Here is a 14,315-nt window from a genome sequence, read left to right as displayed (position 1 = left end):
TCCGTTGCGGCCATGCTGGTCAGGAGCGTTGCACGATGCTCCAATAGACTTCGAGCATCAGTTTCGCGGCCATCATTACCGTTCGCCCGAGCACAATGTCGGCGCTTTTCGATGCCTGCCACCGGAGCGACGCCGGGGTCTCCTCCGCCAATGTCGAGCACCGGGATGCTTGCGCCCTTCGTGGGCGAACTTGACAAAATAGCCCCCTCGTTCAAGGTCAATGGCTCGCAGATTCAAGTCTTACAGTCGCCCGCCGAATTCTACGAAACCCTAAAGGACAAGATCCGCAATGCAGAACGACGTATTTTCCTATCAACGCTATACATTGGCAAGTCGGAGAGGGAACTAGTTCGTACCCACCACGCCCAGTTCATTGCGCTTGTTGTGGACTAATATGTTTAGATTACAACTATACAAGAAACCCTCCGCGCGAAACCTGACCTCAAAATCAGCATTCTAACCGACGCCCTCCGAGGAACCCGCGAAGCCCCGGATCCGTCATGCGCATCCCTATTAGCACCCCTGATTGCCGAGTTTGGCCCTGATCGAGTCGAAATTCGCATGTACCACACACCGAACTTGACGGGGCTGAGGAAGAAGTACGTACCGAAGCGGATAAACGAGGGCTGGGGGCTGCAGCACATGAAGCTGTATGGAGTGGACGATGAGATAATTCTCTCGGGTGCCAACCTGTCAAGCGACTACTTCACGAACCGCCAGGACCGATACCACCTCTTTTCGTCTAAGGATGTCACCGAGTATTTTGCGAATATCCAGGATGCCGTCTCGTCGTTGAGCTTTTTGGTCAAGCCGTCCGAGTCGCAAGCCGGATTCGAAATGATCTGGCCCGAGGACAATGCGGCCCCCTCCCCTCTGGAAGACCCTACGCATTTTGTCAAAGAGTCGACATCTCTCCTGGCCGGACTAGTGTCTCCCAAAACGGCACCCTTGACCGCGCACGACACCACTCCGCTAGACAAGAGGGACACCTCGGTGTACTTGTTGTCCCAGTTCTCGCAGCTGTTGTCGCCCGACACGTCGACCGAACTTCCCGCAGTAACACACGTCCTAAAAACCCTGTCTTTACCACAGTACGCCAATTCCTCCTGGACATTTACAGCGGGCTACTTCAATCCGGCGCCGTCTCTCACCAAGCTGCTACTCTCCACCCAGTCACATGGCAATACGGTCATCACTGCTTCGCCGTATGCAAATGGCTTTTACAAGTCGCCTGGTGTATCAGGTCTCCTCCCGGACGCATACACCCTCCTTGCACGTCGTTTCGTCCGCGCCGTTCACCAGCAGCAACTCGAGGCCTCGACAGTGCTCCGGGAATGGCGAAAGGGCACCGTCGGGGAGCCCGGGGCGTGGACCTACCACGCCAAGGGGCTGTGGGTAACACTCCCCGGGAGCAAGGACCCCTCCATCAGCCTAATCGGCAGCTCCAACTACACTAAGCGGAGTTACTCTCTCGATCTAGAAACCAATGCCATGATCGTAACTGAGAATGAGGAGCTGAAGAAGCGGCTGGGCCAGGAACAACGATGGCTACAAGAGCATACGACCATTGTCACTAGGGACGACTTTGCCAAGCCAGATAGGCGGGTGGGGATTAAGGTCCGCCTCGCCATGATGATGGTAAAGCTCTTGGGAGGTGCGCTTTGAGTGAGTGTGTGTCGTTTCTGTCTTTGCCCCTGAAAACACCTCTCATTCCTCGCTACGGATGAAACACATCCTAAGTGATGATTGGAAAAGGATTGTACGAATACTGTAACACACTTAACATAGAGCATTATACCCGGAATCGATCGACTTACAAGCTTAGATGACCCTGGGCAGACCATTCATTGTTGTTGGTCGAACCCCTTTGTCTCTCACATTGACTGGTCTCTTGGTGATGCTAACCAATAAGACAATACATCTACGACCAAATCGTGCCTCGGACAATTGGATTGTCCCATTGAACAACAAGCAAGTTTGGAAAATTATATAAACTTACAGCGGTCATCGTGTTTCGGTTCTCACTTCCTTCTCACCATCACCCGGGAACCAGTTCAACAACCTGCAAGCACTGAAACGGAGAACACAACAAGAAAAACCAACGTAACTTAACACCAACACCACTCAAAATGGCGTCCCTCAAGTACTTTCTGACGGCATCTATCGCCGCTCTCCCTATCAGCGCACACATGCTAATGAACCTCCCCATCCCCTTCTCCCCGGACAAGGTTATGACCTGGCCGGTGACAGCCCCGGGCGGTCAATATCCCTACCCCTGCCAAGGCTGGACCGACGTTGCCCACCGCACCGTCGTCACGGCCGGCTCGACCACGCTGGTCAACTTCACGGGCTCGGCCCCGCACGGCGGCGGCTCGTGCCAGTTCGGCATCAACTACCAGGGTCTGCCCGCCTACACGGCCGAACCCGATGACTGGCGCACTATCTACACCATCATTGGTGGCTGCCCCGCCGAGATCAAGTCCACTCCCGGCAACCTCGAGGAGGACCCCTTCTTCCGCGGCTACTTCGATCGTCAAATCCCCGATGCCGTCCACTGCGGTGACGACAAGGGCGTCGACTGCATCCGCCAGTTCGAGATCCCCATCCCCAAGTACCTGCCCAACGGCGACGCCACCTTTGCCTGGACCTGGTACAACCGCATCACCCAGAACGAGCTGTACATGCTGTGCGCTCCCATCACCGTGACCGGTGGTGTCGAGGACAAGGCGGCAGGCGATAAGTTCGTCGAGCAGCTGCCGGTCATGTTCCTGGCCAACATCCCCGGCTTCACCAACTGCACGACCAGCCGGATGGGCGACCAGGGTGTGTTCAACATCCCCAACCCCGGCCGCTACGGCGTGCAGCTGATCGAGCCGGACCCGAACGCCGCTGGTGACTGCCCCGTTGCGCCGCCGGCCGTGTTCGACCCCCCGAGCGGCAGCGCCAGCGCCAGCCCTGCGGTTTCTGCCCCGGCCGCGACCGCCAGCAACAACGGCACGGCTCCCGCGCCCACCAACACCCCCGCTTCCTCGGGCATGAGCTTCCCGGTCACCAACAACGGGACGAGGAGCGGCACCACCACCTTTGTCACGGTGACCAAGGGCATGTCCACGGTCACGGAGACGGTGGTCCAGACGACCGGCTCCCAGATCGTGAGTGCCTGCAGCTCGTAGGCTTTTGGGGATGACGGGTGGGTTGGCGATGATGGTTAGGCAGATTATATTTTATAAAGTGTAACGTGTATGATAAGCGAATGTCACAGATAAGCGAATGTCACACGGAACCACCCTGCCATGTCTCCTATCCTTTTCCCCATCTTCCTTCACAACGCAGCATGCATCAAAGAAACGACGAGGTCCACGTGCAATTAGCCCTCCAGGCAATGCAAAATGACACAAAGCTAAGCGCTCGAGCCGCTGGTAAGATCTACAATGTGGATCACGAGAAGCTAAGCCGCCGGCGACGCGGTATGCAACCACGACACGATATTCCAGCCAACTCGCGGAAGTTGACCGATTCGGAAGAGTCGATTGTTGTTCAGTATATCCTCGACCTAGATTCCAAAGGATTTCCTCCTCGCTTGTGTGGTGTGGAAGATATGGCTAACCGACTGCTTGCCGAACGCGACGCGGGACGCGTCGGGACGCGTTGGGCGTCCAACTTCGTCAAGCGGCAACCAGACCTCACCACGCGTTTCAATCGGAAATACGACTACCAGAGAGCTCTATGCGAGGATCCACATCTTATTCGTGGCTGGTTCGCGCTTGTGCAAAACACAATCGCGAAGTACGGTATCCAGGTGGCTGACATCTACAACTTTGACGAGATTGGGTTTCTGATGGGCGTCATCTCGACTATACTGGTTGTCACGGGCTCTGAACGGCGTGGCAGACGGAAGACAAGGCAGCCAGGAAACCGCAAATGGTCAACTGTGATCCAGGGTATCAATGCCCTAGGCTGGGCAATCCCACCATTCATCATCGTCGAGGGCAGCTACCACCTCTCTTCTTGGTACGAGAACAGCCCATTGCCTAAGGACTGGATGATTTCTACGTCCGCAAATGGTTGGACTACCAATGAGCTTGGTCTGGATTGGATTAAGCACTTCGACAAGCACACCAAAGCTCGAACAACTGGGGTTCATCGCCTCCTCATCCTCGACGGCCATGGCAGCCACCACTCGCCTGACTTCGAGCTTTACTGCAAGGAGAACAACATCATCACCCTCTGCATGCCTCCCCATTCATCCCACAAGCTCCAGCCAGCCGATGTTGGGTGTTTCAGCCCGCTGAAGGCGGCATACGGCAAGCAGATCGAGGAGATGATGCGGGCAAGCATAACCCACATTACTAAGGAGGACTTCTTTCCTGCATTCCTCGCAGCTCACCAGGCAACGATGACGTACGACAACATTCGGGGAGGTTTTCGAGGTGCTGGGCTTGTTCCTTTTGATCCCGAGGAGGTGATCTCCCAGCTCGACATCCGTCTTAAGACGCCAACACCCCTGAACTCACGGCCAGGCAGTGCCCACGCCTGGGTTTCCAAGACGCCGAACAACCCAATCGAAGCCTCTTCGCAGACCACCCTTATCAAGACCCGGATTGCCCAGCATCAAAATAGCTCTCCAACGTCGCTTTCAGCTGCAGTTGATCAGTTTGCAAAGGGCACGTCGAAGATAATGCATAAAATGGCGTTGATGCAAGCGGAGATACGGGACTTACGAGCGGCGAATGAGGCACTAAGCAAGCGCCGGAGGGCAAAAAAAAGCGGCTACGGCAAGGAGGATCGCTTACTGTGCAGGATGGACAGGATTTGCAAGCCCAGAAAGATGTTGAGATGCAGATAAGGGAGGAAACACAGGCGGGGAGTGGTCGGAAGCCGAGGACTGAGACACGCGCGCGGCGTTGTGGCAGATGTGGCGAGCCTGGCCATAATGCCCGCACCTGTCAAGGAGTTACAGAACTGCCTGAGGAAGACGATTTCGAGTAGTATCAATGATTTAGGTTCGTTTTGAGAATATTATCTTGGATTTTGTTGTGGAGGTAACGATTTTTGTGACATTCGCTTATCTGTGACATTCGCTTATCATACACGTTATTATTAACTGATATGACCCAATGTTCGGTGAGTGTTCCTTTCCAGCATCTTTTTGATAGTAACCATGCTTCCCCTTCGGTTTTTTACTAACCCAATTTGCATTGTGACATTCTCCAAATCGGCTAGAAATCATAAGAATCACACGTCACGCGAAGAACAGAATACGCCCCCGTCGTGGTCTCTCTGGCGGGCCCTCGTGGCTGTGATAGTCATCTCATGAATTCGGCTGGTCGTAGAAGTCCGCTGGCCTAACTGGCAGGACGCCATTCAGCCTGACGAGAATAATGACCAACATGTTGACTAACCGTCTCACTGAAGACGGGATGAGAGGCGCAAAGAGAACCAAGATCAGATTAATGCATCGTTGTATTCGTACTTGAACCCTTTTAAGAGAAAAAGGATGTCTGATAACGTGTCTGTTACTTATTTAACACCAAGTAGTCCACAGCTCCGATAAGTGCTGTTTACCACTTGAGAAAAGGAGGATGTGAGTAAATGTGACATGGCCACGAGAATCGGAGAAGCCTTGAGCCGTGTCTAGAAAGAAATGCAGAGCGCGCATAATTAGTACGTGTGGAAACTTTCGGCATCAGTCAAGCGGGCGCAATGCCGGGAGCGGAAGACTTCCAACGAAGAGCTCCGTAGCTCGGATATCATTCTCAGTATCCCATCGTACAAATTACACCCCAAACGCTTGCTAATGCTACAACACCTTGAAAGTAATTAATCGTCTACTGTGACCTCATGACCTCGAATATGCTACTGATGCTAGGCATCGTCTTGAGACTTCTCCCACCGGAAAAGCTTGGTGTCCGTGTCGGTGAAGGTTCGAGCAGATCGAGCCCCGGAGTGTTCGGTTCCACTTCGAAGTCGGTGAAGGGGGAATGGGAAAATCCGAAAAGCGGTGTAGTGGGTGATGGAGTCGCGGTTGTGGCCGGGGAGACCGGCGGGAGCGGGGTCTCGTTGAAGAAGGCCAGGAGCAGCAGGTGAAGTTCGGCTGTCGCAGTCGGTGAGAGGAACATGGGCCGGCTGATCCTCTTGTAAGAACGAGGGCGGAAGACAGGCGGTGGCCCGACCGACGAGGTCTTGGGGTGGTCGAACGACACGGGTGGCGGGGCCAAGTCGAGCGAGAAACTGTCGTTGAAGTTGGGTTGGTCAAAGAGGTCCTCTGTGGGCGGCGGTGATGGCGACGGCGACGGCGTCGCCAGTTCCCGGGGAGCTGGCGGTTGGGGGTTGGCTGCTTTGAAACGAGACAGTCTTTCTGGTGCGGCAGAAAGTCTCTTGCTGTGACGTCGCTCGAGCTCGACCTGCAGGGTCCTCAGCGGAGAAGGAGACCGGCAAGACCTGTTCCTGGGTTTGTTCGCATGGTGCTCGAAAAGGGCGATCGCATCCGGTACGGCAACGTTGCTCGAGGTGGTGTGGTTCAAGTCATCGAGGAGGAGGCTGATTTGGTTGTCTTCAAGATCTGCCAGCAGATCAATGACCCGGTCGATAGATGAACGCGACCGTTGGTGGCCTTTGGTAGACATCGTGGTGGTGATGGGTGACGGGGGATGCGAGAGAGCAAAGATCCCGGGAAAAGAATGGATGAACCAATGTTCGTGTGTAGTCAATGGGCCGGGTGATGCTGTGTTGCTGTCGTAGCTGTGTTGTTGTAGTTGTTTGGGGGAGCGTGGTAAAAGAGCGGACCAACTGCTCGCGATGAGCTCGTTGTTGACAAGAGAAAGTGGAAGGTTGAAATTGGGGGATTCCAGCAGAAATGAGGATTCCCGGAAACGCGTTTGCGGAACCCCAAGGTCCCCAACTGTGGGGGCTCTCCCCGGGGGCAGCTGGTCCCCGAAATAGGCACTAGCGTTAGAGCTCCCGAGACCCTGGTTCCCCTGGCACTCACGCACTTTCATGGAATCCCCGCCAAACGGCCCGAGGCGGGTCATTCAATCCTCGACCGATGTCTTAAAATTCGAGGTTTGACCACACGACCTGGGAGCTGCGAGAACCCAGACCGCCAGATTCAGTTTCGGGAATGGCTTGGCCCGAGTCGATCTCGCCATTTAAATAACACTTTTACACGCGCCTCCACAACAGCTCAGCTGCTCAAGCAGGTTTTGACTGGCGACATTTTTCCCACTTTGATCCAACCTAGCACAAGTTGATGTAACTAACTAGCAGCGACCGGTTCCCATCAGAAGAAACTCTCGTCGGCATGGTGCTCCAAGTCCCAAGGTCTGGCCCAATCGCGTTATCCAAAAAGTGCATACAAGAAGGACAGTTTTCTTTTTATCGGTTTAGTTGCAGCATTTCTAAACAATAACAACCGGCTGGAACCAACCGGGATTCGATTCACGACCCCTGCGCGTCCTTAGCGATCTTGCCATGGCGGTCTCACCATGCACAAGCCCACGGCTCGCTGCATCCAAAGTCCAAACGATCGCCGGCCTGGGCGGTGGAACGAATGTTCGCCAAGTTTTGAACGACACTTTGCCCATCCCCTGACAGGCCTGGCTTCCCACAAAACAAACCTGCGACTCGCTGTGTCGCCGCCATCCAAATACAGTGATGGTTTCCTCCCCCTGTGCTCCTGGCGGGGGGTTGCAAGTGACTGCAGTGGTACTCCCACGTCATCAGCCGTTCTGAGCCTCGAGCACATTAGCGTCTCTGTCATGGCCAGTCAAACTCCGAGATGCAACCTTTCCCTCTGTGCCTCGTGTGCCTCTTTAGTGATTTGCCATGCACGGGTGGGTGTCCGGGGTTCTCGAGGTGGTAGGATCAACGGGCTGCGAATCGGCCTCCGCGCCAACCCCGGCCACGGTGTGTTAGCCTTCCGTAAGCCCCGATCTAGAACCTGACCCCGCTAGAAGATCACCACCAGGAACGACCGAATCACGCCAACCGCTTCTGATCACTCAGCATCCTCCTGCCACATCCCCGCTGTCAGACACATAGTTTCCGTAGATTACCTCCTCCACGGCACAAGAAAGTACTCGGCGACCGCAGCAACAGTTCCCGGTGCTTGTTGGCTAACTAAAGAAGTTGCTGAGAGTTACGTCGGCGCCGATATAAGAACCATGGCGCTTGACTTTCAACATCTCGGTGCACTGAGTCCCTCGGGCACTCTTGTCATCGCAGCGCTAACAATCATCATCTTCGCTGCGTATCACACGCTCTGGGCTCACAAGAGGGGTATGCCCCCGCTCCCACCTGGTCCTCCACCAGAACCCTTATTGGGGCACTATCGAATCGTTCCGCAAGATGCCGCGTTCAAGCGCTACGCCGAGTGGGCAAAGGAGTACGGTACGATATCGACAGACTGTTCTATGCGTGGTCGACTAAGCTAGCGCGTGCTGACCCTTGCCGCTCTTGGCCTGATAGAGAGCGATGTCTTATTCTTTCAAACCTTTGGCACCAAATGGGTGGTTTTGAACAGCCTCGCCGCGGCGACGGAGCTACTTGAGAAGCGAGGATCAAGCTACGCAGACCGCCCCCGTTTCGTCATGTTTGAGGAGTATGCGCCCCCAATGCGCGAGTACAACACACACTAACCCGTCCAGGATGGGCTGGTCCCCAACGCTCACCTGGCTCCGCTGGGGCCCAAAGTACCACCTTCACCGGAGGGTCTTGCAGCCCCCTTTCACCAAGTCCCGGGTCAGCAAGTATACGGCTCACCAGCGGAAGGAGGCTATCATCTTCTGTAAGGGCCTGGTCGATAACCCCAACGACTGGCTCATCTCGGTCAGGCGGTTCTCGGTAGCCATCGTGCTCCAGATCGCGTATGGGCTTAAGGTGGAAGGACCCGAAAGTCAATGGATTCGGTTGGCCGAGGATACCGCCAACGCAATCGGCAAGTCGGGAGCACCCGCAAGTTCCATCATGGACCGCTTTCCAGCAAGTGAGTGTCTAAGATGCTTCGTCCAGACCAGGTCCCTGTCGAGTCCTAATTCTCCTTCGTAGCTCGGTACCTGCCTAGCTGGCTCCCCTTCATGGAGAGACTACGCTATGCTCATACGTGGAGGCCTGCGATCCAGAATCTCACTAGCTTGCCCTTTGAAGCGTCGTTAAAATCACTGGTACGATCCCTTTTGAGGTCGAGCCTGCCCAAGCTGATTCCAGCCCCAGGCCTCGGGGACGGATAACCACTCTTTTGTTCACTCGCGGATGGGTATCTTCAATGATAATGCCCACAGCGGGCTTCCCAATGACTTCGGCCTGGAGGATATCAAAGGAGCGGCAGCAACCATCGTTATTGCTGGCAATGACACTGTGAGCCACCACACTTCAAATGACTGTAGCGAGATGCTTACCCCTTCCAGACAGCTGCGACAATGATGCTCCTCGTCCTTTACTTGATGCAGAACCCTGACGCGCAGCGCAAAGCACAAGACGAGGTTGACCGAGTTGTAGGGGGCGACAGGTTACCGACCTGGGACGATATTGCTAACCTACCTTACACGAACCTTATTTTGCAAGAGACCTACCGGATGAACCCACTCTCCTCCCTCGGCATCCCTCATGCGAGCGTTGCGGACGATGTGTACAACGGCATGTTCATCCCTAAGGGCACTGTGATCTACCCAAATGTCTGGGCCATGACCCACGACGAGTCCGTCTACACTGAGCCCTTCCGTTTCTGGCCCGAGAGGTATCTGTCCAAGGAGCAGGGAGGCAATGACGAGCCGTTACCGGTGGGAAATTTCGGGTTTGGGCGACGGTAAGTGAATAAGAAACCTGTGAGTTCGTCAGTGCTGACCTGGATGGATGTAGTATCTGCATTGGCAGAAATCTCGCAGAGAACAGCCTCCTCATCGTATTAGCCACGATGCTCGCCACTGTTGATATTGACTGGCCGCTGGGAGCAGATGGCAAACCAACGCCCTTTGAGCCTAAGTGGTCGTATAGGGGCCAGGCGTACGTTGCCCGAATCACATATGAGGTACAATCACTGACCCGAGTGCAGTACCGTCTTACCGTTCAAGGCCTCGATCAAAAGCCGCTCCGCAAAATCCAAAGCGTTGCTAGATGCGGAGGTACAAAGTTCGGAGGGCGGCCGCCCTTGATGGCCAGCAGTACCCAAACCTTTTCTTTCGTTTTCATACCAGGGGTATTTACTCCCAAGCAACCCCTTATTTACATACCCAATACACTTCTCATCTTCACTATGGCTATCCCCGTACTCCATTGCCCGCCCTTATCTCCCTTTCTGCCTCCCCGTTCCACTTCATTTAAAGAAGTCCAAAGGAAACCCGTTTGCCATCGCCTGATATCCCGCCACATTCGGATGCAAATGGTCACCGCCATCATACTGCTTCGCCAACTGGCTCTTGGCCGAGGGATCCCCAATCAACGCCCCAAAATCCACGGTCGCATCAAACGTCCCATTTTTCAAAATCCAGTCATTCACCTTCACCCGGGTCTGCTCGCGCGTCGGGTTCGAGTAGGACTGCCCATTCCCGCCAAACGGCGTGATGGTCCCCCCAATCGTCTTTATCCCCGCCGCCTTACAATCCCGCGCAATCTTCTCAAACGCCTGCTGCAACCGGCTCCCAATCCCATTCTGCGTCCCCGAATCCGTCCCACCCCCACCAATATCATTCACCCCCTCAAACACCATCACCCACTTCACCCCGGCCACCTTCAACGCATCCCGCTCATACCTCGTCAGCAACGTCGGCCCCAGCCCCCCATTCAACACCGCATTCCCCCCCGCCGCCTGGTTATTCACCCCGACATGGCTCAAATTCCCCGCCTTCTGCATCCTCGCCAGCAACAGATCCGGCCAGCGATCATTCCCGTCATCCGTGCTCCCGCGCCCGTCCGTGATACTATCCCCCAGGATCACGAACGCCCCCGCCTCGGGCGGCGCCCATGCCTCCACCGCCGACACGAAATACCAGTGCTTGGTATTCGCCCCGCCCGACAGCGTCGCCGCGCTGACCCGGTTGCCGCTCTGCATGTGCGACGTCGTGCGGCTGCCCGGGTGGCCCGTGATGCTGCTGCCGGATTGCCCCGGCTGGGAGTAGAGGGACACGGCGATGTTGGTTTGGGGGGCGGCGGTGAAGTCGATCGGGTCGGTGTAGGCGACTTGCCCGCGTGGGATGGTGGTGGAGGCGGAGCCGTTGTTGAAGGTTAGGGGTTTGAGCGTGGTGGTGTCGATGCCGGCGACGCCGGCTTTGCCGCCTTGCGGGAGGGCGATGGAGGCCGCGGTAATGGGCAGGTCGCTCGTGCCGAAGGTGTTGCTGATTTGGAGGCGGAGGCGGGAGGCGCCGAGGGAGAGGTGTAGGGTTTGGCGGAGGGTGGCGTCGCGGAATACAGCGCCGCCGCCGTTCTGTGGTTAGGGGAGGGATGTTAGGGCTTTTCTTTCTCTCTGCTTTTTCTTTTTGCTGTTTTTGGGGCGGGGGGGTAAGGGATTTGGGACTTACAAAGGGCGACGGAGGCATGTTGTTGGGCTCGACTAGCTGTGGCATGGACGTCCAGGTGGCAACCCAGTGCCAGTCGTCGTCTGCTCTGGGAGCCAGAGCATCCCGGCTCGGTCCGACATCTCCTGGCGTCGGGACGGCAGAAGTGGGCGACAACAGCAACAAGGAAGCAGCAATAGCTGCCCAGCGAGGTAGAGACAACATAGCTAGAGTTCCCAAGTAGTCACTTAGAAACGTCTAGCGAGTCTTGGCTGTGAATCCGGCGGGACGGACCCAAGGATGGAGGCGAGGTTTAACATGGGTTTTGTACACACCAAGGTCGTATCGTCGGCGGATGTTCAGTGCCCGAAAGTTGATTTTAGGGGAAGGGATTATGGAGTCTGATTTAGCCAGAGTTGGGCCCCGCGACGGGACATGGGCACAGCTGGCCAAGGCGATTTACCCAGCTGGATACTCGTACTTAGGGATCTGCGGCGGTTATCCCTACTGGTGGGAAAATTACGCAGATGGGACTACAACAACGAATCTTGATAGGAGCTTGTTTCATATTGTTTGCCAGGTTCACGTTCGACCTGCTCATCACCTCATATATTGCCTCTAACCTCATAAGCTGAAATTGAGCTGCCGGTCCAAGGGCTGCAATAAGGAGCCGAGGTTAAACTGGTCCAGGTGAACCACTCAGACACTCTCCTGAGTTACAAATCCCATACTGGGCTACAGCGGAACCAATATCTTAGGCATGGTTTTAGATATGAATGTAGCCCATATTGTGGACCCTTCCTTCTTTGCTTCACATTTGTGTTCTCTGTTTTGTCTTTTTCCTAAGGCTGTTTTCGCCTCGCTTTTCTTCTTTTCTCCCGGAACGTTTCCATGCCCGAGCCTGACGGTGGTCTAGCATTTTTACACATGCGATCTCACTATATATTCGCGTACCACGATCCCTAAATCTAAGATAAGCTTACCTATACCAGGCATGAACATGGTAATTGTGCGGTTTCTTTGTTCAGATGGCTGCATGTCCACCGTGAACAAATGTAACAAAATACGAGTACCAAGAAACGGTCAAAGTCCCAGTCATAGATATCAAGGTAGTATAAAACGCATCCTTGTTACGATGGCAAAAATCATATTCTTACAACGCTTACTTTTGCGGCACTCACGTAACAAGTGAGCACCTGCCAGTGTCAACCCCCCCTTATTCCTCCCATCGCCTAATACCAACCCCCAACATGTTCCGGTTCCTTCGGGGTGATCACGTCCGAACCGGACATGTAGGTTATGCCTACGTTTTCGACAGTATGTCGGGCGAGACTTATATCTTCAACCGGCTGCTTTCCAGCGGCTCGCAGAGCACAGTACAGCTCGTCACTAACATCCAGACGTACGAATTGGTTGTGCGGAAGGTAAGCAAGTACAAGCCGGTCGTGCGGAATGCCCACGATCTAGCCAACGTGCCCGAGGACAACGAGGTGCGCATCCTCGACCATCTCAACGCGCTCCGCCTCAACCCAGCCTACCTCCTGACCGGCCTGACCCCGCGCTGGAGCACATGCATCTCTTACGAGAAAATCGTGCAGTCCTGCGGACCCGAGCCCCGAACCGAGTGCCTGCAGATCAGCTACTGGAAGCTCTGTAACGCCGGTAGCCTTTCCAGCGTCATCGATAGCTGGTACTCGGGCTCCATGGCCGACATCATGGAGGGCATGTTGTTCCCGGTGAGTGTTCTTGCGCGGTGCATTGCCCAGGTCTGCGAGACGCTGCACTTCATGTACCAGGCCGGCCACGAGGCCGTCTATCACTGCGATCTGCACCTGGGCAACATATTTGTACACTACGACTCCTACCCGGGCACGGACGGCCTGCCCGATTTCTACCTGGGCGACTTTGGCTGGGCGCGCACCGCTAGCGAGGAGCAGGCCGCCAGCCAAACACGAGGGCGTGCTCCCGGAGCTGCTTCGGCGGGTGAGCGCCGGCGGTGGGATGTGACCCGGTTGCTGAGCATGCTGGAGCCGCTCTTGCGGTGCACCGTCGTGCCCTGGAAAAGAAGTTGGAGCGTAGAGCCGCCGAGCGTACCGCTCCAGAGCAAGCAAGCCATGGCGCTGCAGGGGCTGATTAACATGCTCAAGTATGTGGACGCTCAGGACGAGGCCATGGCAGCCCGTAACCCCACGAGCCGGCCCCCATACTTGGTGGAGGTGGTCCGCGAAGCGAAGAGGGTAGAGGAGTTTGCTTTGCAGGCCGAGATGGGCACCGCATCCTTCGAAGTGGTTTCCAAATGGGGTCAATTGCAGTTGGAATTGAGTCATCAAGAGAAGCCGCACGTATTCGCGTGCGAGGAATGGGCGACACAGCCTCAGCTCCAAGATATGGGGGCGGCGCAGGCCGAGAGATATGGCAAGGCTTACATTGAGGGCCCGTGGACGTTGATAAACTCGGAATAAGTATCACCATTGAGGTGACCTGGACGCCTGCTTGGCCCTGAAAGGTCCATTTTACTCCTAACCTGAACCCCTTTTCTTTGTTGGGAGAAGAGAAAAAAAGAGGAGAGGACAAAATAAAAAAGAAAAACAAAAGAGGAAAAAAAGAAAAGAGAAAAACTACGAAAGTAAACTTTGAGAATAACAAGTAGCGTTCTGCCCCTATTATTGATTGAGCGGTTGCCCCAGTCACATGCAATAAATGTTCCTTAACCAGCAAACTATTCCGAGATCCACGCAATCGACCACGAAGTGCTTCCAAACCAAGAAGATGAAGGAAAGAAAGTAAGGTAGTTCCACATAGAGACCGTGCTTCCACAGATACACCCCC

General features: G+C 55.2%; 6 protein-coding genes across 6 annotated transcripts; 4 read left to right on the top strand and 2 right to left on the bottom strand.

The window, feature by feature from the left end:
* Positions 1-12: 12 nt before the first annotated feature.
* On the top strand, positions 13-1,665 carry F5144DRAFT_485280 (uncharacterized protein; the record flags this gene model as incomplete). Its single annotated transcript, XM_066785490.1, has 2 exons — positions 13-348; positions 403-1,665. 2 exons carry the CDS (start codon positions 13-15, stop codon positions 1,663-1,665), a joined length of 1,599 nt encoding a protein of 532 aa, XP_066646561.1.
* A 232-nt stretch (positions 1,666-1,897) lies between these two features.
* On the top strand, positions 1,898-3,300 carry F5144DRAFT_119751 (uncharacterized protein). The gene has a single exon (XM_066782201.1). It carries the CDS (start codon positions 2,130-2,132, stop codon positions 3,171-3,173), a length of 1,044 nt encoding a protein of 347 aa, XP_066646560.1. The 5' UTR covers positions 1,898-2,129; the 3' UTR covers positions 3,174-3,300.
* A 2,528-nt stretch (positions 3,301-5,828) lies between these two features.
* F5144DRAFT_484047 (uncharacterized protein) lies at positions 5,829-6,626 on the bottom strand (the record flags this gene model as incomplete). The annotated part of the gene is made up of 1 exon (XM_066785418.1): positions 5,829-6,626. One exon carries the CDS (start codon positions 6,624-6,626, stop codon positions 5,829-5,831), a length of 798 nt encoding a protein of 265 aa, XP_066646559.1.
* Positions 6,627-8,053: 1,427 nt separating this feature from the next.
* F5144DRAFT_119404 (cytochrome P450) lies at positions 8,054-10,183 on the top strand. The gene is made up of 8 exons (XM_066782200.1): positions 8,054-8,388; positions 8,467-8,599; positions 8,646-8,983; positions 9,046-9,161; positions 9,211-9,354; positions 9,405-9,802; positions 9,856-9,999; positions 10,049-10,183. Exons 1-8 carry the CDS (start codon positions 8,163-8,165, stop codon positions 10,146-10,148), a joined length of 1,599 nt encoding a protein of 532 aa, XP_066646558.1. The 5' UTR covers positions 8,054-8,162; the 3' UTR covers positions 10,149-10,183.
* A 126-nt stretch (positions 10,184-10,309) lies between these two features.
* On the bottom strand, positions 10,310-11,711 carry F5144DRAFT_545116 (SGNH hydrolase-type esterase domain-containing protein; the record flags this gene model as incomplete). The annotated part of the gene is made up of 2 exons (XM_066787344.1): positions 10,310-11,416; positions 11,511-11,711. 2 exons carry the CDS (start codon positions 11,709-11,711, stop codon positions 10,310-10,312), a joined length of 1,308 nt encoding a protein of 435 aa, XP_066646557.1.
* An 803-nt stretch (positions 11,712-12,514) lies between these two features.
* F5144DRAFT_590387 (uncharacterized protein) lies at positions 12,515-13,948 on the top strand (the record flags this gene model as incomplete). The annotated part of the gene is made up of 2 exons (XM_066790150.1): positions 12,515-12,531; positions 12,805-13,948. The coding sequence occupies 2 exons, from the start codon at positions 12,515-12,517 to the stop codon at positions 13,946-13,948; spliced, it is 1,161 nt and encodes a 386-aa protein (XP_066646556.1).
* Between the last annotated feature and the right edge of the window lie 367 nt (positions 13,949-14,315).

This window comes from Chaetomium tenue, assembly GCF_020726465.1.
Source record: "Chaetomium tenue strain MPI-SDFR-AT-0079 chromosome Unknown F5144scaffold_2, whole genome shotgun sequence".
Lineage (NCBI taxonomy): Eukaryota > Fungi > Ascomycota > Sordariomycetes > Sordariales > Chaetomiaceae > Chaetomium > Chaetomium tenue.
Note: the sequence above shows the minus strand (reverse complement) of the source record. Positions and strands in the feature narration are given on the sequence as shown.

Bases quoted from the DNA above. Each gene is read 5' to 3' on its own strand.
- F5144DRAFT_119404 (XM_066782200.1), top strand. From the start codon at position 8,163: ATGGCGCTTGACTTTCAACATCTCGGTGCACTGAGTCCCTCGGGCACT. The intron at 8,600-8,645 runs GTATGCGCCCCC...TAACCCGTCCAG, and splicing joins CGTTTCGTCATGTTTGAGGA to GATGGGCTGGTCCCCAACGC. The intron at 9,803-9,855 runs GTAAGTGAATAA...GGATGGATGTAG, and splicing joins AATTTCGGGTTTGGGCGACG to TATCTGCATTGGCAGAAATC.
- F5144DRAFT_119751 (XM_066782201.1), top strand. From the start codon at position 2,130: ATGGCGTCCCTCAAGTACTTTCTGACGGCATCTATCGCCGCTCTCCCT.